The sequence below is a fragment of the Brachyhypopomus gauderio genome, chromosome 8 (assembly GCF_052324685.1).
Source record: "Brachyhypopomus gauderio isolate BG-103 chromosome 8, BGAUD_0.2, whole genome shotgun sequence".
Lineage (NCBI taxonomy): Eukaryota > Metazoa > Chordata > Actinopteri > Gymnotiformes > Hypopomidae > Brachyhypopomus > Brachyhypopomus gauderio.
Genome location: NC_135218.1, coordinates 2102934 through 2126500, shown reverse-complemented (window position 1 = coordinate 2126500; position 23567 = coordinate 2102934). Strand labels below are relative to the sequence as shown.

Below are 23567 nucleotides of genomic sequence, written 5' to 3'. Positions count from 1 at the left end.
GCTCATCAGTAGGTCAGGGACATCACAGCTTTTGCTCAAACGTTTTATACAGACAATTTTCTTTTCTGCAGAGGAGTAAACAGTACTGATAAAGTACTTTTGTTATTTATAATCTGTTCAATAAAAACAGCAGTGCAAAAAGGCCTGAGATGTGTTTTCTGCTATATCTGTATTTGCTTTTTTTACCTAATAAATAAAAAAAATAGCTTTTGGCTAATTTTAGAGGGCGGTCAAGTGATTTAGGCGATGGGAGGCGTGAAGGTGGGGGTTTTCAGACCAGCAGCCCTATGTCATTAAAAACCCTATTGGGTATAAAAATATCCCAAAGCAACCAAAATGTCGCTGGGCCCATAGGCTTACCATTTATCAAGCTGTCGCCAATAGTTGTGAGGCAAAAAAAAAAAGAGAATTCTGAGAGACATTTATCCTGCTTTGGGGCTGTTTTTTCTTCTTCTTTTTCACTCACATGATTTTCATTGCCTTTCCCTGTTATCTGGGATGGGAATCCAAATCTCAAAAGCTGAAACATGACCAGACCGTCTTCCCTGACCAGATCCATCCATCCTCTGTTCTGTGGTTGGGGTAGGATGGTGTGCTGGAGGAGGGATGGGTGGATGTGTGTGACTAACTGTATTGGTTTCTGGTGAAAGTTTACATCCCCATGTAAACAATTCACACTTAATCCATTATGTTCACGTCAATTGAGAGTGTATGTTGTTTAGAATACACCTCATAGCCATGAATGATTAAAACCATAAATACAATCAGCAAAATGTGCTGATTGCATGTAAATTGTGTTTGCAGTAACATCAAGGAAGCTTGGATGCTGAGAAAACAGTGAGCGCACACCAGTAGTGAACCGTGACCATTAAACCTGGGCCCGCTCCCATCCCCCCCCCCCCCCCCCCCCAAAAAAAAATGTCCTGTTTCCTCTCCTAATTAACTGCAATAAAGAAAAAAAATTGAGACGACAGTACAGCTTTAGAAACGCAATAAACAGTAATATCTGTACTAGATAACTTCTTAAGCAAAATAAGGTTCACAGCTCCATGTTCCTCGGAAGCGGAATATGTAAACAACGCGCACGAGGGCATCAAAGGAATGAATCGAAACTAGCTAGCAGTGGTACGCTAACGACAGCTAGCGTCGCCACAGCGGGCGCAAATTATCATAGAGTTAAGCCCGCCCACTAAGAGGGAAGATATTATTGGTCAATTTTACTGTCAATTTTACTGGTATTGCGCTGAATTATAACTGCCAGGCCCTCTGTAAACAAACAGCGGGTATCACAGTCCTGATAGGGGTATCACAGTCCTGATCCTTCGTCGCGCTCCGGACGTGACAGAATCCTTGCTTTTGACGGACGCAACTTTTAATAACAACAGAACAAATAGCGCAGATAGCGGACGTAGAACAGCGAACACACACAGATGTTTGACTCAGACAACGACGAGCACAGGACACTGCGCGAACGCACATTAAATAGACAAACCACATAAACCCCAAGTGATTACGAGACGAGCCACAGGTGAGACGGATTATCACAAGACGTAACTGCACCCACGGAGATCCACAGACACAGACGAGTAGACGCAGACGACATAAACACACGCCCAAACGGAGGGCTTGGGGAGCTCAATGTGACAGGGAGACACAGGCTCACAGGCTTCCACTTAACCCCTCACCTTCCAACACAGATTGAATAGACACGGTTGAATAATTTATTTGCTAATATTATTTTTGTAATAGTTTAGATGTTGATTGTCAAACTGTAAGTAGATAAAATAAAATTGGATAAATTATATTATATATATTTATGTTCTAAGAATATTTTTAGACCCTCTGAGAGGGCGTAGAGGGCCCTGACGGTTCCCCACTGGCGCACACACATGCATGATGACACACTGACACACACACACACACACACACACACACACACACACACACACACACACACACACATACAACACACACACACACACACACACACACACACACACACACACACACACACACACACACACACACACACACACACACACACGTGTGTGCACATTTCAAAATGAGATGTCTCCAGTAAATGTAAACCAAGAGTTTAACATTAAGAGTTTTATGTAGTTCTGAATTAAATTTTAGATCTCAAATGCAGCTTTGACTCATGGCAGTTAATTTCATCTGATTACTGATGTCTGAAATCTTTCTTTATCTGTATAGCCCAGACATAAAGCCCAGGTTGGTTTCTGCGTGTTGTGGTGGGGGAGCATTTCACACTCAAGCCCTGCCACACGTTAGAACACCGACACCACAAACTGCACGTGTAAGCTTCACGTTATCTTTCGCCTGATCACCTACAGCCTACAACTCCACGCTCCTCTCACCTCAAAGTGAGGACCCAGTCGGGCTGTGCCATCCACTGCGTCCCACCAACACACCCCCAGCTCCCTCTCATCTGAAAACGCACACGCTCAGAGAGAGCCCCGCTCAGGCCTGTAAACCCTCTTGGAGCGGACAGGAGAGGCGGCGGGGGGAATTGGGAGACGGCCTGTGGACAGGGTGAGGCGGGACAGTCAGCCATGCTTGTCAGAGGGGAGAAGCAGTTCTCCTTGGCGGAGAAGAAGAGGCACTATAAAAATACATGTCCACCCACCATCTCCCCATTTCTTCTGCAGCCTGATTGGGCTGAGATTGAGGTAATAAGTGGCCTTTCCTTCCTCTACAACTGTCAGACAGAGGGACGGAGGGAGGGGGAGAGAGAGAGAGAGAGAGAGAAAAGAGGAAGATCAAGCAAAAGAGAGAGAAGAGAGAAAGAGCAAGACTATAAAGCTGAAACTAGGACAATGGATACTATCTGTGAAGAAAAGGAAGAGTGGAGCCCGTTGATATAATGAGGGTGCAGTCTGATACCAGAGGGGAGGTGGCTGTCTGATTGCTTCCTTATTTTCAAAGACAAAGAAGATACTTTGCAATAGTTGCACACAGCCATTGTCTCAAAGCAATCATTGAACGTTTTAAAAAGCACTTTGCTTTTTCAAAAAGTCACACTGCAATAATTGTGTTGTTTTAAATAACAGATCAAAACCAAGTGTATTTCAGTTTGGCCTGATTGAAAGAGAAACCACTAGCTAGTTCTGCCCTCTCAGACTAGCACACACGAAGGTAATCACTACTGCAGTATTCAGCTGCTGCTCATGCCCTGTACTAGCTGATTACACTCAGACACCCGCCCTAGTCTGTATATGTGACCCAATCCACCCTCCCCATTGGCTAGCATTTCTATCAGTAACAGGAAGGGAGGAGTCACGGTGTACAGCCAGAGACCAGGACTGGTACTCTAGTGGGATCCTGACCATGGGCTTCACACACACACACACACACACACACACACACACACACACACACACACACACACACACACACACACACACACACATATACACACACACACACACACGCATGCACACACATACAAACACGCACACACACACACACACATATATACACACATGCACACACATAAAAAGATAAACAAAACAAGAAAGACAACAAGATATGTCTATTAAGTCCCAAGGCCCTCTGTGAACAGTTTTTGCTAATTCCATAGACATTGTTCCAACAGCCATTCTCGACTAGTACTGACCAACACGCATTTGAGTCGAGCTAATCTGTCAGCAGTGCAGAGAGATAACAGATCATGGAGAGCAAAATCTTTTTGCTAAACTTCTTCATTGACAGAACATTTTAAGGTTGGTTTCTGCACCAACATTGGCTTCTGCCATTCAGCCTGCCGTTCAAGTGCACAACAAAACAGACAATGTGAGGAGTCACTTCTCAGGGTGCTAAAGGGGCCTCAACTGAAGCACACCATACAGGTCAGTCTCACTCTTCTGCCATGATTCAACCTCCAGAGTCTCTCCACACAAAAGTATTCATTTATAATGCAGAGACCCAGTGACCAGCCAGGCAGCTGACCTTCTATGAACATAATGCAAGCAAAGACAGTAAAAGGGAACGCACAGAGACACAGAGAGAGAATAGAAGGAGAAAATGAAGACTCAAAGATGTGTAATTTGTCCCCCAAGGTAGCAGTGAAGGAACGTCCATCTTGGCTTTGGCTAACAGAAAAGGTCAACACATTTGCCAGTTTCGTTCTTCTTTTTTTAACCACCCTCCCGCCCAGAAACACGTCTCGTGAGCTCAGACGCTCTTAGGAGGTGAATTCCTAAATGTGTCTTTCACATGACTACTCACTGAGGGCTGATCAGACAACTCTCACTCAACAATGGCACTTTACAGAAAAAAGTGTGGGATTATATCTGCTGATATACAATTACAAACCTATCCACCATCTCTCATATATGGACATACACACACACACACACACACACATATGCATTGTAAATAAATGAAACCTAAATCTAGACAGAACCCTGCCTTACAATTAAATGGAACTAAAGGAAAACAACTGGCGTCTAATACTGTACAGACAGCAGTATCACCCCCCCCTCCCAAAAACAATAACATAACACAACCCAGTCCAAACACGGCAACACAACAAGACTCAGTAAAGACTATGAGTGTTTCTTTCACCCGGCAGTGTGATGTAACCATGACTGAGCTACATGGAGCAGTGTTTATGCAGGAATATTCAGAAATATAATGCACAGCATTGCAGTAACAATTTGGCCCAGCTAACCACAAAGGGAGAGTTGTGAAATGAAGGCTCCAGTGGACAGCTGACGTCTGCCAGTGAGTCACAGCATCGCCATCATCATCCTCACTCCCTCCTCCTCCTCCTCCTCCTCCTGTCCCTGTCTGCATCACTCCACAGAAACACAGACAATTTTTAGTCTGTCCTCTTAAAAGAAGAAAGTAAAGGTGAAAGGATGAAAGAGGGGCCACAGGAAAATCTCATCCTCTCTGCTGTCTGTGTCCATCAACCAAGTGCAGAATCTAGTCTTGTTTATTCGCCCATAAAACGCTCATCTTGTATAAATGGCTTAATGTGAAATTTATCAGGTTTTATACATGTGCACACATGCATGCGCACACACACTCACACACACACACACACACACACACACACACACACACACACACACACACACACACACACACACACACACACACACACACACACACACACACACACACACACACACACGCACTCATGGCTTAAAAGTCCCATGGTTGATCAGTAATGAATCCTGTGTAAATATTAACAAAGCATTATGCGATTCTGATCTGTGGATCTTAGGTAACCTCATGAAAGTGCAAAAGCTGATGACAAAATGTCATTAACACCACACACACTCCAGCACGGGCGACTCTGGTCTGGTTTATCTTCCTCACACACCTGACAAACCTTCCGCAGAGTGACTCTCTCTTTAGGGTTTGACCTGTCCTCCAACATATCAGTAAGCACATTATCAGCAGAGCTGGGTGAGGTAGATCAGAATCAATGAGATCCCAAGACTTCCACTGAGAATTATTCCAATTCGAGCGCCTTCAGATCTAGGCTCTTGGGTCATGAGTTTTAATGAAGTTAACAGTTAACTAAAGCAACGTGAGCTAGTCATATGACTTCTTGTGCCTTGTTTGCCACAATGATGTAGCTCTTGCTACAGTGAAGCCCTGTGGAAATAAGAACCCAGGACTATTTTGAAGCTTTGGTATTCGTGGCCACACAGCAGGAGTCTTATGAGTGATCTATGTTGTTCAAGCTGACCTGAGTGTAGTTCCTTCACGGTAATTAATTTGTACCGCAAAGTGGCCTGCTGATCGCTCCAAGCCTGACTGTCTGTTCTCCAATCTGTTGAGCGAGTGCACATTCTCCTTCTGTCTACGAACCGCCTCTCTGCCTCTCTTTCATCATTAAAAATGCCTCACAGTGTCTCATATGTCTCCCTGCATTTATTAAAGCATCACTAAATTAATTTAGCCCTGCTTCACTAGCCATCCACTGGAATCTTTCCGGTCATATTATTGCCGCTCAAATCCTCCAGCAGAGAGAAAAGGGACTCCATATAGTCTCATTGAACACAGGGCACATTAACTCCTTCGATAAATCATTTATAAAGCTAATGTCAGCAGAATTAATTAATTTGTTCAACATAATTGGGGAAACAGGATAGCACATGACTATCAGCATTGAATTTGACAGAAAAAGAGAGAGATGTAAAGTGAAGTAGTCACATCCCAAAATGAGAGAAATAATGAAATGGAGAAACAACGATAGCTGATATGTACAAGTCATTTCCTGAGGTAAATGACACATTGATATACATAAACGCACCTAACACTCCACAACCCTAACACTCCACATCCCTAATACACCATAACACTAACACTCCATCACCCTAACACTCCACAACCTTAACACTCCATCACCCTAACACTCCATCACCCTAACACTCTACAACCTTAACACTCCATCACCCTAACACTCCATCACCCTAACACTCTAAAACCCTAACTGACAACTAAAGGCTATGCAATTTTCAAAATAGACCTTTTAATCCATCTATGAAGCAATTGTGTGTATATAATTATCTTTGTTAGATGAGTCCCGTACTGCTATATGGATTCTGCAATTTTCTAGAGTGCGTCTGGGGCATCAGAACATTTGTTTCCCTCGTGGTACCCAAGGGACATGCACTCTAACCGATCAACACAGCTCAACGTACATCACAAATCACACCTACTGACAAACAAACACTGAATTCATGTGGTGATTCTTTCACACACCATGTGTACAAATGCCAATTACACATACAGTTGTGATCAAATTTATTCAACCCCCAATGCTGCGAAGGGTTTTATGGAATTCAGTGCACATTTGTAATTGTGTTCATAATGAAATCTTACAAGGACTTGTTAAAGAACTAAATGCAACTAAGATAGCATCAATTTTTTTTGTCATAAAGTATTAAATGGCCTTTTTGCGATTTCTTCATTGACACAATTATTCAACCCCTTTACGACTACCACTCCTAAGAACAGAGGTTCATTCCAGTGTTTTCCATCAGGTATTGAAAACATCTGTGGATGTCAACGAGCAGCAATCAAGCATGATAAGCACCAATTAGGCAGATTTAAAAGGACTGTGATACTCAGCTCCTTCTAGACATCTACTGGTGTGTTTCCAAGCATGGTGAAGGCAAGAGAATGGTCCCAGAAGACAAGAGAAGAGGTTATTGCTCTTCACAAGAATGGCAATGGATATAAAAAGATTGCGAAGTTGTTAAATATTCCAAGAGACACTATCGGAAGTATCATTCGCAAGTTCAAGTTAAAGGGCACAGTGGAAACGTTACCTGGTCGTGGCAGAAAGAAGATCCTGACCGCGACTGCTGTGCGCTACCTGAAGCGTAATGTGGAGAAAAATCCCCGCGTGACTGCTAAGGAACTGAAAAAAGACCTGTCAGATGTGGGCACTGAAGTTTCAGCTCAGACAATAAGGCGCGCACTGCATAACGAAGACCTCCATGCCAGAACGCCCAGACGCACCCCCTTGCTGACTCCAAAGAACAAGAAAAGTCGACTGCAGTATGCCAAAAGTCATGTGGACAAGCCACAAAGGTTTTGGAACAGTGTACTGTGGTCAGATGAAACTAAATTAGAACTGTTTGGGACAATGGACCAGCGCTATGTTTGGAGAAGGAAGAACCAGGCTTATGAACAAAAGAACACCTTGCCTACTGTGAAGCATGGCGGGGGGTCAATTATGCTTTGGGGCTGTTTTGCTTCTAATGGTACAGGAAAGCTTCAACGTGTGCAGAGTACCATGAATTCCCTTCAGTACCAGGAGATCTTGGAGGAAAATGTGATGGAGTCAGTCACAAACCTGCGGCTTGGGAGACGTTGGACCTTCCAACAGGACAATGATCCGAAGCACACATCCAAGTCCACTAGAGCATGGTTGAACATGAAAGGCTGGAACATTCTAGAGTGGCCATCGCAATCACCAGACTTAAATCCAATTGAGAACCTCTGGTGGGACCTAAAGAAGGCAGTTGCAGTGCGCAAGCCTAAGAATGTGACTGAACTGGAGGCTTTTGCCCATGAAGAATGGGCTAAGATACCCATAGGTCGCTGCAAGACACTTGTGTCAAGCTATGCTTCACGCTTGAAAGCTGTCATAACTGGAAAAGGATGTTGTACTAAGTACTAAAAAATAATGTCACTAGGGGGTTGAATAAAACTGATAATGATGTGAGCACAGTAAAGACATTTGTGGTTATTCCATCATAAATATTATGTTATGTTTGTCTAATTTATAAGTGCCTCTTTGATATAATTGTAAATAAGATGACTGAAATGATCAAAATCAATGTCAAACTGGCCAAAACACTTTATTTCAGTGGGGGTTGAATAAATTTGATCACAACTGTATACTAAAGGTGACAAAAGTAGGACTTATACTACTGCTGACGGAGCAGAGCATAGTACATTAATAACATTACACATTACATTATCAATATATTAATAACATTACACATTACATTATCAATACATTAATAACATTACACATTACATTATCCATACATTAATAACATTACACATTACATTATCAATACATTGATAACATTTTAGTGGGTGTTATGATGTCATATATAATGTATTCGAGTAACAGCACAGGCAGGTTTGAAAGTTTCTACATTAGTGCACAATGGTTAGACTAATAGCTCTAACCGAGTATGTTCGTTCATACAACCACAAGCATTTTCCAGAAGTGTCTCAGTGTTGCATTTACAGTTCTCTATACGACCTCATCAGGTCACTCAGATTCACTGCTAAATTCTATTTGCTTGGAGCGTCAGGACCATTTGAACCTGCCCACATCTAACTCACGCACAAAATTCTGTTTAACAGAGTTTGAACTCTGAAATGCCTCATTTGTTTACAGACCCAAAACACTGCGGCAGATATGAGAATACATGAGCAATGAGCTCTGATCAAACCTGCCAGCCCTAGTTTGCCCAGAACAGATGTAAACATTTTCTCCAAATGTAAAAAATTGAGTTGATAAATTGACGCACATTTTATCCGTAATTGTCTGCTGGTGTTAAAGATTTGATTTACGTGTTTGCTGGAAGACATTCACATACTGACCGGTAGACCAACCGGCGTTTCACACTCAAAACAGATCTAAATGGATCTGTATGGCAGTGTTTTCAGGTCAGCGTGGTCATCATGGTAACTCTGTTCTTGAGATGAGAATGATGTGCACTGAAGACACGGGGGGCAGAATAAGCATGTGCAGTAGACGACTGGGGCTATCAGCATTCCCACAGCTGTGCCAAGGACAGCACATTTGTTCTGATCAAGGAAGCACAACATAAATGCCGTCTTATCCTCCCATAAAGAGTGATTACTCTTTCTCTTCTTGTCCCATTTTCTCTGGACTCATTCCATGCAACAAAACCAACTTTTAAATGCTTTCTTAGTTCAACAATGGCAGCGATATATGGTTATCCACTTAACCCCCACCCACTGTGAACGAGAGATCCTGGACTGTGCATGTAGGGAGCAAAGATAATTGTATCTCTCTCTCTCTCTCTCTCTCTCTCTCTCTCTCTCACACACACACACACACACACACACACACACAAACAAAAACACACACACACAGCATGCCTCAAGGTTAGCATTCACAGAACAAAAGACAAGTCTGTTGTGTGTAATAGGCAAGTCAAGGTCTTTGTTACTGGCACCAAAATGATTGGCAAAATGGTATTATCCAGACAGAAAGACAGAGAAAACTCATAAAGGGCAAGATATTGGGCCTCCATACGACTGATAGGGCTGGGAGTGAGGCTGGGGAGAAGAGTCAAAGCTGATGGGGCAACCACAATCTTAAAAGGCTGAAACCTTTAATCACTGATGAGACTGTGGCTTTCTGGAGGAAGGAACACACAAATGCACATGCACACACACTCACACACACAGAGTAATTACTCTCCAAGACCTGCCCAGGTTAACCACGGGCTGAGTGTCAATGCATGAGGGTCAACTCACATGACTTGGTGTATGGCCCAGTCCAGCTATTACCTAGGAAAGATGTGGCTAGCATTTTATATTACTTTTGCTAGCCTCATCAGTAACAAAGAATTCCCTGTTGGCTCAGAGATATCTGAAGAAAATAAGGAAATGTATCATTGTCAGAAAACAGCCACAAACTGCCACGTGCCTTCTGTAACAATGCTAAAGATGAATGCTTCCATGACACATTTGACAGAAAGGAACCTTCAAGGTCTTTGCAAACACAGGTTATTCAAAGGTCATTAATGAATGTGGTTCATTTACATTACTTTCACATCAACAGAATATATTGTGTTGGTCGTTATGCTGAAATGTTTAGAAATGAGAACACATATTGTCAAATAAAAAAAATGTCATGTAACATGGCAAATTACTAGAAAAAAATTAATATTTGACTGAATTAAATTACCAAGTGTTCTTAGTATTCGTTCTGTGTAAATGTAATTGTGTGTATGTGTGTGTGTGTACACGCGCGCATGCGCAAGTGTGTGTGTGTGTGTGTGTGTGTGTGTGTGTGTGTGTGTGTGTGTGTGTGTGTGTGTGTGTGTGTGTGTGTGTGTGTGTGTGTGCGTGTGCTCTAGAAGTTGTAGGGCTAGATTGAGGCTTAATGAAAACAGCGTGTCAGCAGAAGGTGTGATGACTTCGGGTGATACGGGAGAGAGAGTGAGAGAAAAAGAGAGAGAGAAATACAGAGCAGGGGGAGAGGTGTGAGTCAGACAGCTGAGAAGTGAGAGCACAGCAGGGAGACTCCAGCAGCCTCTTCTCGAAGAGTTGCTTCACTTTAGAGCTGTTTCGAAGTCAGTAAACAGAGCCGGCATGTGCCGTGATGTGCCGCTCAATCCATTACCCACAACCCCCCCTCCAGCCCCCCACCCACCCCCCCCTCCATCACCCCCCCCTCCACCCCCCTCCATCTCCTGCACTGTCTCACACACCAGCTCTCTGTCTCACACCCCTTTTGTTCTTGTGAGTCTCTCAGCTCTGCCACTACCTGGAGTCTGTTATGCACTCAGCTCATCACCTTCCCTCCTGCTTCATCACGTGGCCTGTGTGTGTCTCACTCCCTTTGTCCCTGAATTAAAATCTTTCAGACACATAAATCTGCTGTTTTGAAGCACATCTCTACTGCCCGCTGCTTCCATCACTGCTGTAGATGAGTGAAGATGAGGATTAAGCACATATTTTTAATATGACTTGAGCAGCTGGATGATTGGCATGGTGGCAGTGCCAGTATGGGTGAGTGAGCCTTCTGTTCCAAGGGCCCTTGGCCATGTGCTCTGAGGAAGGCCTGCTGGCCCGTCATATGTCCATGACAGGAGAGTTAGGTGTGAAGAGGCAACCTGCCAGGGGAATTAGTGTCACTCAAAAGGACAAGCCTCGATCACATCCTTTTCTGTTGAAAGAGAGGGAGTGCTCCACTTCATATCTTTGCCTGACTTTTTGTCCTCTCTCTCTCTCCCTCCTTCTCTCTTCCCCTCTCTCTCCCTCTCTCTTTCTTTCTGTCTCTCTCTCTCCCCCTCTCCTTCTAGCATGCTTTAATATATTCAGGATTGACTCCTCAAAGATAAGTCCTTATTAAATAATGTGCTGACTGAAAGATGGTTCAGGACGCTGTCAGTACGGCTGAAGCACACGGTACTAAACTGACTTACTGCAACGAAGAGAAATTCACAAGGAAAAGAAGTGGAATTTATGCAGCACAATTTGCATCGAAGTGTCCTGCCTTTTCAAAATGTGCTACTGCGCCGTGCAAAAACGGACGCTATCAGAAGTTTAATCATTCACATTCCCAATTGGTCGGCTGTTGCTGAAGTTGTTGGGTGTGTGCGCGTGCAAGTGTGTGTGTGTGTGTGCTTACATGTGCTTGCTGCATTTCTTGTCAATTTTGCATCAATAGCTGCCCCTGTGACTCCTCCCAGTCCTCCGCGCAGACGGAGGGAAAAATCAGACATGCAATCAAGGCGCGCGGTGCACGAGAGCACTCTAATCATCACCCAGAACAAAAATAAGGAGACAGGCTAGTTAACCCCTTTACCCTCATCAGACCCCATCTAGCGCCCACCGCTGGCATTAATACAGTTCTGCTCAGACAACCTATAATTCTGAACTCCATTACCATTCTGAAAGTGCTGAGTGTCGAGACAGACCTACGATTCCAGGGTATGTCAGAGCAGTAAATATCTAAATCCATCATATCTGGATGATTTGGGGAGATGATCTGGGTGGATGGGATTTTCAATGATTGTTTCTAAGATACCCAACAAACTAAAAGTTGGTAATAGAACTGCAAAATGTCTTTCAAGAGCCTTGGAAGAAATTTATCAAAGAAATGGCAGAGAGAAGAAAAGAAAAACAAAAAATAAGAGGAATTTAGGTCAAGACGATCTGTCTTCGCCAGAGACGAGGGGAATAAAGTGGTCCTTCATTTGCAGACAAATCATTTGTTAATGACCAATTCTTAGAAATAGACTAGAACAGATTTAGGTACCGAATTAAATGCCAATCTAATCTCCACACATCCAATGACAGAAGTAGGAGCAGAATGGGCAATGGGGTGATCTTGATCTTTTTTACCCTAAATCTAACTCCCTTGGTCCAACATATTCCTCTGGAGGCCTCTAACATAGGTGCCGTCCATGGCTCTAACTGGAGTGAGGACAGACTCAACGCCTGATGAAGCTTGTAGGTGCGGTTTGTCATTTCCGAGCTCGATGAATATCCAGGGCCGACCGATATGGCTCCGCCTCCTCCAACAGCTTGTTAGGCGGGTGAAGGCCGAGCGTGCAGCAGAGCCAGGAACCGAGCCCACTAAAACGCCTCACACTGCTAGCGACCTGCACTAGTGAACACAGTCATGTCACATTTAACGGTACACGGGGCTGTGAGTTAGAAAGTAGCCTTGGGTTACCGTTAATTGACTTCAGGTCATATCAGTAGGTCACAGCTTATAACTGGCTGGTGATGAAATGATCTGGGAAACTGCATGTTTTGTTGTTTCTTTACCAGAGATCTCATGGCATAGCAGGACAAGTGTGACGTATACGGCTGCTCAAATTTTGAGGATTGTTATCTTGAGTCCTCCATGCGAAAATTTATAACCACAGGCTACATGGAATGATGTGCCTTAACTCAGCATAAAAATAACACAGTAGCACCCCTGTGCTTGACTGGAGTTTGAGGTGTGTGGTTTGAGGTGTGTGGTTTGAGGTGTGCATCTGAGCTGCGCTGTGGTCTTGTCGGGCACAGCAGGAACGCCTGTGACTCATGTGAGTCTGGCCCTCACAGCTGAGTGGGAAGGTGTTTCCCCTGGAGGAGCTAGCATGGACGCTCCAGGAACAGTTCGGAAAGGGAAGACGGAGCGTTGCTTCACCCTGATGTTCCTCCACACATGCAAGCGCATCTCTTTCCAGGCAGCAAAGATCTGAGCCGCGTGCAGGCTCGATCTGACACGACAGCCCCCCCCACACTCATCCCACCCCCAGAAGAAACCGCACTAAGGCATTGGCCTTGTCCTCTGGGGAACAGGAGCAATATTCGAACACATAGCAGCCGCTTTCCGTAACAAGCTGAATAACCAGAGTCGTGACAAGGCAGGGTTCCACCTCGTGTGTGTAGCCCAGTGCCTCCCTTCTCAGTGTCACAGTGGAGCACGGCCAAGCCCGATGTCACCAAGGGGACTCTCGTCAATCTTGGACCAACAGATCTTACTGACAGCAGCTTTAGCGTTCTCTGCATTCCCCGGCATGGACACAGTCCGTGTTGAGGCCCACCTGATTTGTGATATATCATTCAGGATCTTCACACACATTCATCATTCTCTTTTCATAACGCTGGACCACGTATGCTGCACTCGTGACAAGCTACATGACCTGTCATACAAGAACATATTAATGCTTCCCCTCTCCCACCATCTTCCTTTCTCTTTCCTTGCCCTTCACACATTTTCTCTTTCTCTCCCCATTCTCTCTCTCCCTGTCTTCTTCACACCTGCCTCATATTTCTCTCTTTCTCTCAACATTCTCCAGCCTCCTCCATCACATCTTTGGCATCTCAAGTGCAATTCAAGTAACACTGTACTAAAAGCCAGACTCAATCAGAGCAGAGAGACCGTCTGCTAGAGGTGTATCTCCATGGGAGCCACAGAGAAGTAGCCCCCTCAACCCCCCTGATTAGAAAATCACATAGTGATGACTTCAATATGTGGGCAGATGGTACCTTTCGTGTTGTTGATTTATTAATAAGCACTCACATATTTTCACAAAACATGGCCTGTTTGTTGCTCCTCTAGAAAAAAGGAGTGAGTCTTTGATGTTTTTAGCCTGGTTTCACATCAGTTTCACAGCGCATGTTCCTGATTCTTGCAAAGGCCTCATATCCTATATGCTGGCAAACCAGGACGGGCTGAGGGCTGATCTTTAACTTCCTCTTTCCTCTGCCAGATGGACTCATGGACACAAGACCCAGTACGCCCTCGTTTCAGCGGCGACAGAAGCACATTACTTGGCCGCAGTCGTGCAAGTGCCACGCAGTGCGTGAGCAGTCTCAGCGTCACAGTGTAGGCGTCCATCAGTGAGGCCGCTTAAGCTGCCTGTCAGTGAGGCCGCTTAAGCTGGATGTCAGTGAGGCCGCTTAAGCTGCCGTGAGTGGAAGCTGGGGCTGTGAGGCTAGCTCCACTGGCTGGGAGGGGCATGTGTGGGGCACGTGTGGGGCACGTGTGGGGCACGTGTGGGGCATGTGTGGGGCACGTATGTGGCACGTGTGGGCTAGCTCCACTGGCTGGAAGGGACACGTGTGATGCGCAGCTGCAGACAGCTAGAGGAGCTGAGTAAGAGTGACATCAGGCTTGATTGCCATTTTTCTGCATGCTAAACCAAAAAAAGAGTGAAGGAGAGGAAGTGGGGGAGACAAGGGGAGACGCGGGGAGACGCGGGGAGACACAGGGAGACCTGATGAGACTGAGGAGAGTGAAGAGCCAATTCAACTTGGGAAGAGACAAGAGCTATTGGAGATGGGAAAAATGGGTGCAATTTGAACAGATAGATACAGGCAGAGACCGAGAGAGAGAGGGAGAGAAACAAGGAGAGAGAAAGGGAGGGAGAGAGAGAAAGAGAGAGAAACAAGAAGAGAGAAAGAGAGGGAGAAAGAGAGGGAGAGAGAGATAGAGAGAGAGCATACCTGTGGGGACAGCAGCGTCCATGGTAGGCCTCTCCCAGGTGTTGACTTGCTCCCAGGCAAAACCATTGGTCCCCAGAGCCACACTGTACCCACAACTGCTGTAATGCTCCTCAAATGAACAGCTGCCTACAGGACACAGAGAGAGAGAGAGAGAGAGAGAGAGAGAGAGAGAGAGAGAGAGAGAGAGAGAGAGAGAGAGAGAGAGAGAGAGAGAGAGAGAGAGAGAGAGAGAGAGAAAGAGAGAGAGAGGGGGAGAGAAGGGAAAGATCGCATATGTCAACATGATTAAGCCACAGACCCGCATCATTATTTCATCTCCTCTAAAATCACGATTTTCCACCACATTAAGCTTCATGTTTGCCAGGAGCTACGGATTAAAAAACCCAAGACGAAGTAGCACTAATTAAATGTCCTCGTTGTAATGCATGCTTTGGAACTGCAACAGAGGGAATTGCTGAGAGGTTTTTGAATATCATTTATGTTTTCTCCTATTGTTTTTTTCCCCACTATTTTCCACTTGTCATCTAAGAGGGGTTTGGGGATAAACTAAATGACAGCATTGCTTGAGCTGATCCCTTACCTAGACAGAGCTTCCCTGTGTCATCCAAACCAGTGCAATCACTCTCATCATCCTCTAGTCATGCAAATTGCTGAAACTCTTGCCTTTGGGTTAATTAAATTTATACTGCTGCATAATTCACAGCACAAATAGTTCTCGGTAGTTCTCGATTTGCTCGGGAATTAAATGGGAAGATAAAAGCTGTGAAAAGGAATAATCTACCATGAAAGTCAAAAGAAACTAAGTCACAGAAAAGCGCATGTGGCCTCTATCACCGCCAGCATAGATGTTCAAACAGTGACCATACAGACCTTAAAAGACAATTATCAAATGTTCAGAATCCTCTGTGGAGATGTACGAGATATTTCATTTGTTATATTGATGAGATTTTCACCCACAATAGGACATGAACAGAATACACATACGTATCAAGGACTAGCAAAGCTTTTTTTAAGTAGCTCATTTACAATTGTCTTTGAGGTGATCGATCATGATACTTTCAGATCTGAACTCAAGAGGAATTGTTTTCATATCCATAATCAAAAAGTGTCAAACAATTAGTGCAGCTAGTGCTAGCATATGCTCTGGACTTGAGACTGGAGCAAACCAGAGGAGAGAACACATAAACGCGCGCACACACAAACACACACACACACACACACACACACACACGCACACACACACACAAAACACGAGCTCTTCATCTCTCCCCTAATTAATGTTGCCTACCAATTTGATCCATTATTGATAAGTCGCCCTAGGCATGCAACCAACAGTTCCCATCATCGTTACTGGCAGCTGCGGTAGCGAACGAGATCTTCGCTCACATCTGCTCCACCGAAGGCCTTGAGAAGACGCCCAGCGCAGCACGAGGCTCGAGGGGAGGAGGAGTTTCGCTAGCATATGCTGTTTCTGCAGGCGCACCAGCGTGGTAGTGTTTATCAAATCTACTCTTCCGTGTTGCCCTTTCGTCACGAGCACTTAATGAAGAGAGATGCAGCTCAGCAGAGTGAGCAGGAGGAGGAGGAGGAGCAAGAGGAGGAAGAGTGTGAACAGAGTGAGTTAGATGCATAACATCTGCTATGTTAAAAGAAGAGTTTGTTTACTCTCTGAACATGAATGATGATGACAGGAAAACAAGTAAATCTACAGATGGATCTAAGATTGTATCACAAAACAGGAAAAACTAGGAAGGGTTTTTTGTGTTTATCAAAGTGCATCTATCAGTAATTAGTGGCATGCTTGGTTTCAGCTATAGTATCCAAACTCTGGGTTTTGCCCAATACTAATTCTCAACACAGTGGCACATAAGCCCATGAAGGATTAGTTTCTAATACAGTGTTATATTCGGCTGGATAATGAACAACTGAATGCACATATTAAGCCTGTCTGACTTCCCATTGTATTTGACATCCTAAGACCTTTTTAACCTCTCAACCCACACTGTGCTTTGAGTACCGGTGAAGGATAGAGCAGTAGATTCATATCACAGAAGCATACCTGTGCTAACCATGACAATGAGTGCTCACAGGTCCCTTTTCATTCCATTACTCTCAAAACATGGGAAGACCTCATGTGTCTTAAGAGGAACTGGAACACAAACACTAAGAGGTTCAGCTGGTTCCTTCTCTCTTCTGTCTCTTAGTTAATACTTACTAAATTATATGTAATCTTAGATTGTTTATTTGCTTTAATATGAATATATCTTCATTGCCCTGTCATGTCCAGTTCAATAAACATATTGCTCATATAGCTTTAAATAATAAAGCAGTTGATGCAAACTAATATAACCCCCAGTGCACATGGCATTATCATTATCTTCCATTTATTTTTCAGCTACCCCCCACGCCCTCGTGCATACCTATGTTTGTATAGCTGATATCACATTTTGCCAAAATTGTTTTCCTTTAGGTTTGACTATGAAACCAAATCTGCAGGCACAGCACTGCTGTTGCGGTTGTGTGATGTGAGAAAGAGCACCCTGCTCCCGTTCACTGGAGCGTACGCCTCCGGTGTGGTCGGACAGGAACTACACGAGCTGATTTACGGTGCGCGCTGCACCAGCAAACCACAAATGAATCCTCGTGCACCTAGTCGAGCTGAATGACGCCGCAGAGGCCTGACACACAACGGCACGCGCTCACCGCAGCGCGCGCGCTTGCTCTCTGCCCACGCGGCGTCCACGCGCGTATTTCACTCAAACACGCGTGCGCCCCCACCACATTCAATTTATCATTTCTCCGCCGCTAAGCTTATGCTCGCCTTTTCCGGGTCACCCGAACTGTTTAACCCGATGTCTCCCGAGACGGTTGTCTTCTCACGTCTGCTGGGTGTGTCAGATAGCTGTCAACCTTTCAGATCGCACCAGTCCAATAGCACATGTTGGAATCTACGTGTCAGCAAACAATGGATTGGATATTGGTGAAGAAATGTAAGAAAACTGATCTGATATTGTCCCATATCCAGCCTGAAAATAGCACAGGAGCAGCAGCATGTGATAACACCCGGTTTAGATTTAGCAGGTCATTTGATAACATCCATAGCCTACTGAGCAGAGACAGACAGTGTGTGTGTATATGTGTGTGTGTGTGCATGTGCATGTGTATGAGTATAAGAAAGCTGAGGACCAGGAAGTTAATGGCCAAGGCAATAAATACCATATCACTAAGAGAGACACTGACTGTAAGGCAATGGAAGAAATAAAATAGCCTTTGTCTTTAGTCTTTTAAACTATCAGGTGATATTAAAATGCAAGATATCGAATCGTTACTAGATAAACCAGTATCGTGCCAACTTTAGTCAACGTACATGTATTTTATGGGTCTGCCATGGTATATAATGGAACTACTACCAGCAGCCATCAATAGGCTACACACAACCTAGATGTAGAACTGTACCACCATGTCTGTGTGTTTAAAATACTTAAAACTTGTCAGGGAATTATCTAGGAAATGAACATACTTTCCTTTGGTGCAGGTTTCTAAGTGATTAGTGTCACTGGGTAAATGTTGAAAATCATTAGCTATATATAGATATGCCGTACAATACTGACTGGGTTGGATGAACGACCTTAATCACAAACGTGGCTTGCGGCTCTAAGACGGTGGGGAACACGGGTCATCAAGAACACACTTACACTTCACCTTCACCAGTGTGTATTTACCAGGCATGAGTAGGACGCCCAGTGTTGCTCATGTGGGTTTTCGCACCTTTTTCCCTTTAAAACACTAGGCGGGGGAGGGGGACTAAACTATCCGCTCTGACTCGCTAAAATCATACTTCACACCTCAGGTCTCAGTATCCCAGAGTTAAATAATGTTGTTAGAAAAAAAAGCGATGCTTTACTGGACGCCTATTGCCAAACTTGTTTCCACAGTTCTCTGTGGACTAAGATAAAGTATGACATGGCGTGCCAGAATCTAAATTCTTGGCACTTTCGACTCCCTTGTGGGTTACTGCCGACAAAGTGTTTATTCATTTGGAGCTTCTCTGCTGGATAATGATTAGCAAAAAAATAAAAAATAATAAATCTAAAAAACACAGAAGCTTTGTAAGTAAAGGCAAAGTGACTCCAAATTTGATATGGTTAAAAAAAATAATAATAATCAAATAAAAATGAATAAATAAAAACTCCAAACAACAACTAACTGACCACTTGCCAGGATTCTGGAATTTATCTCATAATTTTAATAGACATCACTGAGTTATAATCAATTATTTCACTTTCTCACAGTTAGAAAACATCAGCTATGATATATATGTTAAGTCACAAAGATGAAACATTTCTAATCATATCTTGTTTTCAGGTGAGTCAATAGTGACATACTTTGTTCCAGATTCAGGAATGGCCCTTCATAAATACAACTCACATAAAACCTGCCTATACTTGAATGAATTCCATAAAGTGGTCTGCTTTGAAAAAAGAAAAAAAAAACATAAATTTCTAAAGCTTGCTGAAGAAACTGAAAGGTTGGACCGCAAATGAAGAACCAAAATAAAAAACAGTGTCTCGCCATGTGCAACTATTCTGTGGTAGCTTGTCAAATCCTTTCCCTTGATAGAATGGGTAGAAGACAACCCACGGGTTAGCATTGACATTAATCTCTATCCTGCATGCACAGAATCAGGTGGACTGCTGGAATGGGCAGAGCTGCTGGCGTTTTCCTTTTCATCTCCCCAGACAGACCAGCAGAAGTCTGTGTGCTTCAGGGAGACCAACACAGTCTCTTATGTCTGCCACATAGAAACATTCACTTTAATATGACAGCTACGGTTCCCCAGTAAAAAAAAACCAAAAAAAAAAAACAGAAGCTCACTGGTAGGGAAGCGATGAGAATAGAAAAATCATTTACTGTACTGATATCACCATGTTACTGTATTACTGACGTGAAAACACAGGGTATCACTATAACAGTCAATGATGATTTCCAATCAACTCTTCTATCTTCTTCTTTTTATGGTGTATTTTTCAAAGACACACATGTGTACCGTTGTGTGTACACACACACATGTGTATCGTTTTGTGTACACACACACACATGTGCATTGTTGTGTGTACACACACATGCACACATGCACGTCATGTCTGTCCTTGGCAGTTAATTATTTTCTGCTTCCTCTGAGACCAAGTGCAGTTTGAAGCCAAGGCAAAATTTCAGAGCAGACAACGCAAAGCTACCTCACAAGGTAACTGGGAGCATATATCCAGAGAGATTTTGTTATTCACGCCTCCACCTCACTCTCTTGAGCTAGAAATGAGAAATGTTTCCACACTGCAGTTCTGATCATAGACATTTACCAATAAAAATGATTAGCTGTTACAAATTGCGTGTCCTGCATTTTTCTCCCCTTAAAAAAACTGATTACAGGAGGAGGAAAATGCCCCTAAGGGCAGTAAAATATGAGCGTGTGTGCAACTTCAAATGACTGTTACCTCTGCTGTAGACAAGCAATATATTCTGAAAAAAAAAACAAAATTCAGTCCCTTTATACATCCTAGGTAAGCAAAACTGTGATAGCACACAAACATGAATGTTTTAGAATCTTTGGAGATTTCTAAGATTAAGGCAAATTGTATATTTTTGTCAACATAGCTGTCTATGCTAAGTCTTTGTTAATGATTGGGAATTGGTATTTATTTGGTATTGATTAATAAAGCACTTTAGGAGAGCTTATAGACACTTATAGGATCTTAGAAAGGCTAATGTGTGGAAACTTAATGCTGTTTACCACAGAAACTGATGTTAAATGTTTGCAGGCTTCACAGTAGGAAACTTTGGGGTTTTACTAACTTGTAGTAGTATTATATTTAGAGTACATATGGACCATAATGTCTACAAAGAATTTTCCAATCTGCAATCCAATTATTGGCTTCAGAGTTATAAGGGATGCATAGATTAACCCATGAGGTAAAGTGATCAAAACAATACAATGCACACTTCTCTATATCTCTCTGTATCAGAAACCCCCCAGTTAGGCAGGGCACAATCGTGGTTTTGAGCAGAGCCCTTGAAAAGAAAGCTGGAGGTTCCAAGGAAAGTTTTTTGGTTTAATATTTTTAAAAATGAGCCTATGCTTGCTGATTTCTACAAAATAACCAACTCCACCATTAAACCGCTCCCAGTTAATTAACTACCTAATTAACTGAATTAACTACCTCATGTCTCATTCAAAAGAAAACACATTATCATAATGGACTTTATGATATTTAAAAAAATTTAAATGGTACTCACATCGGTCTAGCTAGCTTTATGGAAACTCGAGTCTAATGCAATAAATTATGGCTGACTAGCTTTAAACAGCAAACTGTAGTAACTGTAGCTAGACATCAGGCAAAGCTAAAAGGTTAGTCAAAACAAAGCTAAAGTTTTGAATGCTTATTTTGAATGCAGATGTCATCAAATATATACAGACATCCCAAGCTGCAAAAACTAGGGTTAGGGTTTCAGGGAGGGAGCCCAGACACCCATCTGGCAATTCTTTTATTCTCTGGCATCTGCCTTAATCACACTAGGAAATATTTCAAATCTCTCAGCCAGAGCCACAGCTTGCTGTGATGTCACATCATCTTGGTTCTCTGGATTGACAACTGACAGATTAGTCAAGATTTGGTCTCTCATTTGAGAACCTTTCCTATATTTTCTGATAGCTTCTTACATAAAATGCTCTTGCAACTTGAAAGGTTTTTTTGTGGAGGGGTGGGGGGAGTGTTTCCTCAATTTGCAAATGCCTCCTTGTCAAAAATCCAACAAAAAGATCTTCATCTGCACAGCAAATTTCTGGGTTGCTTGCATCTAATTCCTGCAATGTTCTCTCACAATATTTTGGGAACAACAAACCTACTTGCAGTGTCATGCAGGAGTTCTTCAACACACTCATTTAGCTTGTAAAGAACAGGTGTCTTGTTTTTAAAAAAGCATACAGCTTCGTCGTGTAGTCTGCCAGCTTCTTCTGAATATCCTCAGACTTAAATTGTCACTGTGTGATTCAAATTAAGAACTAAAGGCTGGCTATTGGTTCAGAAGATGGTTCAAAACTCACTGGGACGTTGTTTTTGTACTCCTTAAACTGTCCTTAAACTGCCTAAGGTCCTCTCTTCTTTTTGAGATTTTTCTCAAAGTAGTAGTAGATGTCAATGAGCAGTTCTTCATGTGGCATTGCAAGTTTTGGGACATATATTCACCAAGTGACTTGGACAGAACACACTGTATATTGAAGGGGCCTCACTCTTGATAAGAGCTGTTCATACCAATCATGACATTGCAGTTGTCACTGTTGAATCATGCACAACTGGACTATTCAAGCCCTTTGTCACGCATGGATAATTAGGTGCAGTAGATGATGTTCTCAGCTTTGGCATAATTACACAATGGCATGGCTACAAATTAAACATTGATCTTACTCTGTGTTTCACTGCAGTACCTAACTAAATTGGCACACTCCACTCCTTTTCACACATGACATCATTGCTTTCATCAACCATGATACAGTATGAATTTTTTCTGTGTAACTTGCACACATCCTATGAGCATTCAGGTTCCAGAGTCAGGTACATCATAGCTGCTGTCTTTGTGGAAGAGCAGGCATAATTCTTTGCTATTTCAGAATCTGGGAACATTTTCATATATAACTTGCCTGTGTGCCTACACACATTGAATGGCAGGTTATGCTCCACAATAAAAGACGTGAAATACACCTCAGCTGTGGTAACTTTCTCAATTAGACTTTGCTTTTCTGGGGAGAAGAACTGAGATATACTGGAGCAGTCTTCCCTATGCTTTGTCTCTCTAACACGCTGTAGCTCCTAAAATATATAAATGCATAAGATATAATTTCATTGCTTTGTCTGTTGCCTATTAATTTATTTTCTCTTTTCAGCAAGCTACACCAAGTGATTGTGACAAACAATAATATTACTAAATAATATTACAATAATATTATTAAACTTTGTTTTTATATCAAATTGCAACTTAAAAAAGGAGTTGCTTTTTTCATGTTGGCCACCAGCACATACTTGACAAATATGCATATTTGTCCAGAAACCATAAATGTATAAATTGCTAACCTAACGCTGGCTTCGTCCCAAATGCCGAACTTCCCTCATATTCAGTACGCCAAAGCAGTACGAGATAACAGGAAGTAGTGCTGGGCGGTATACCGGTTGGCACCCAAAACCGATGTTTGCTTTTGTTATGATAAGAATTTTTCATATACCGGCCACACCGGTTTAAATAGCCTAAACATGTCTGGAACGCAGCACACTCCTTAAGTGTTTCTCAAGGGACGCTTTTTA

General features: G+C 43.1%; 1 protein-coding gene across 23 annotated transcripts in view; it reads right to left on the bottom strand.

Annotated features, from left to right (window-relative positions):
- Window positions 1–23567, bottom strand: part of ptprt (protein tyrosine phosphatase receptor type T) — a 326972-nt gene that overhangs the window by 242438 nt on the left and 60967 nt on the right. For 15 of the 23 annotated variants that reach the window (XM_077013789.1, XM_077013772.1, XM_077013775.1 and 12 more), the window contains exons 2-3: window positions 15217–15342; window positions 10018–10050 (exon numbers count right to left, since the gene is read on the bottom strand). In XM_077013789.1, coding sequence (XP_076869904.1) covers window positions 10018–10050; window positions 15217–15342 — 159 coding nt within the window. The remainder of the gene's footprint in view (window positions 1–10017; window positions 10051–15216; window positions 15343–23567) is intronic. The other 8 variants (XM_077013778.1, XM_077013793.1, XM_077013783.1 and 5 more) reach the window with 1 other exon arrangement.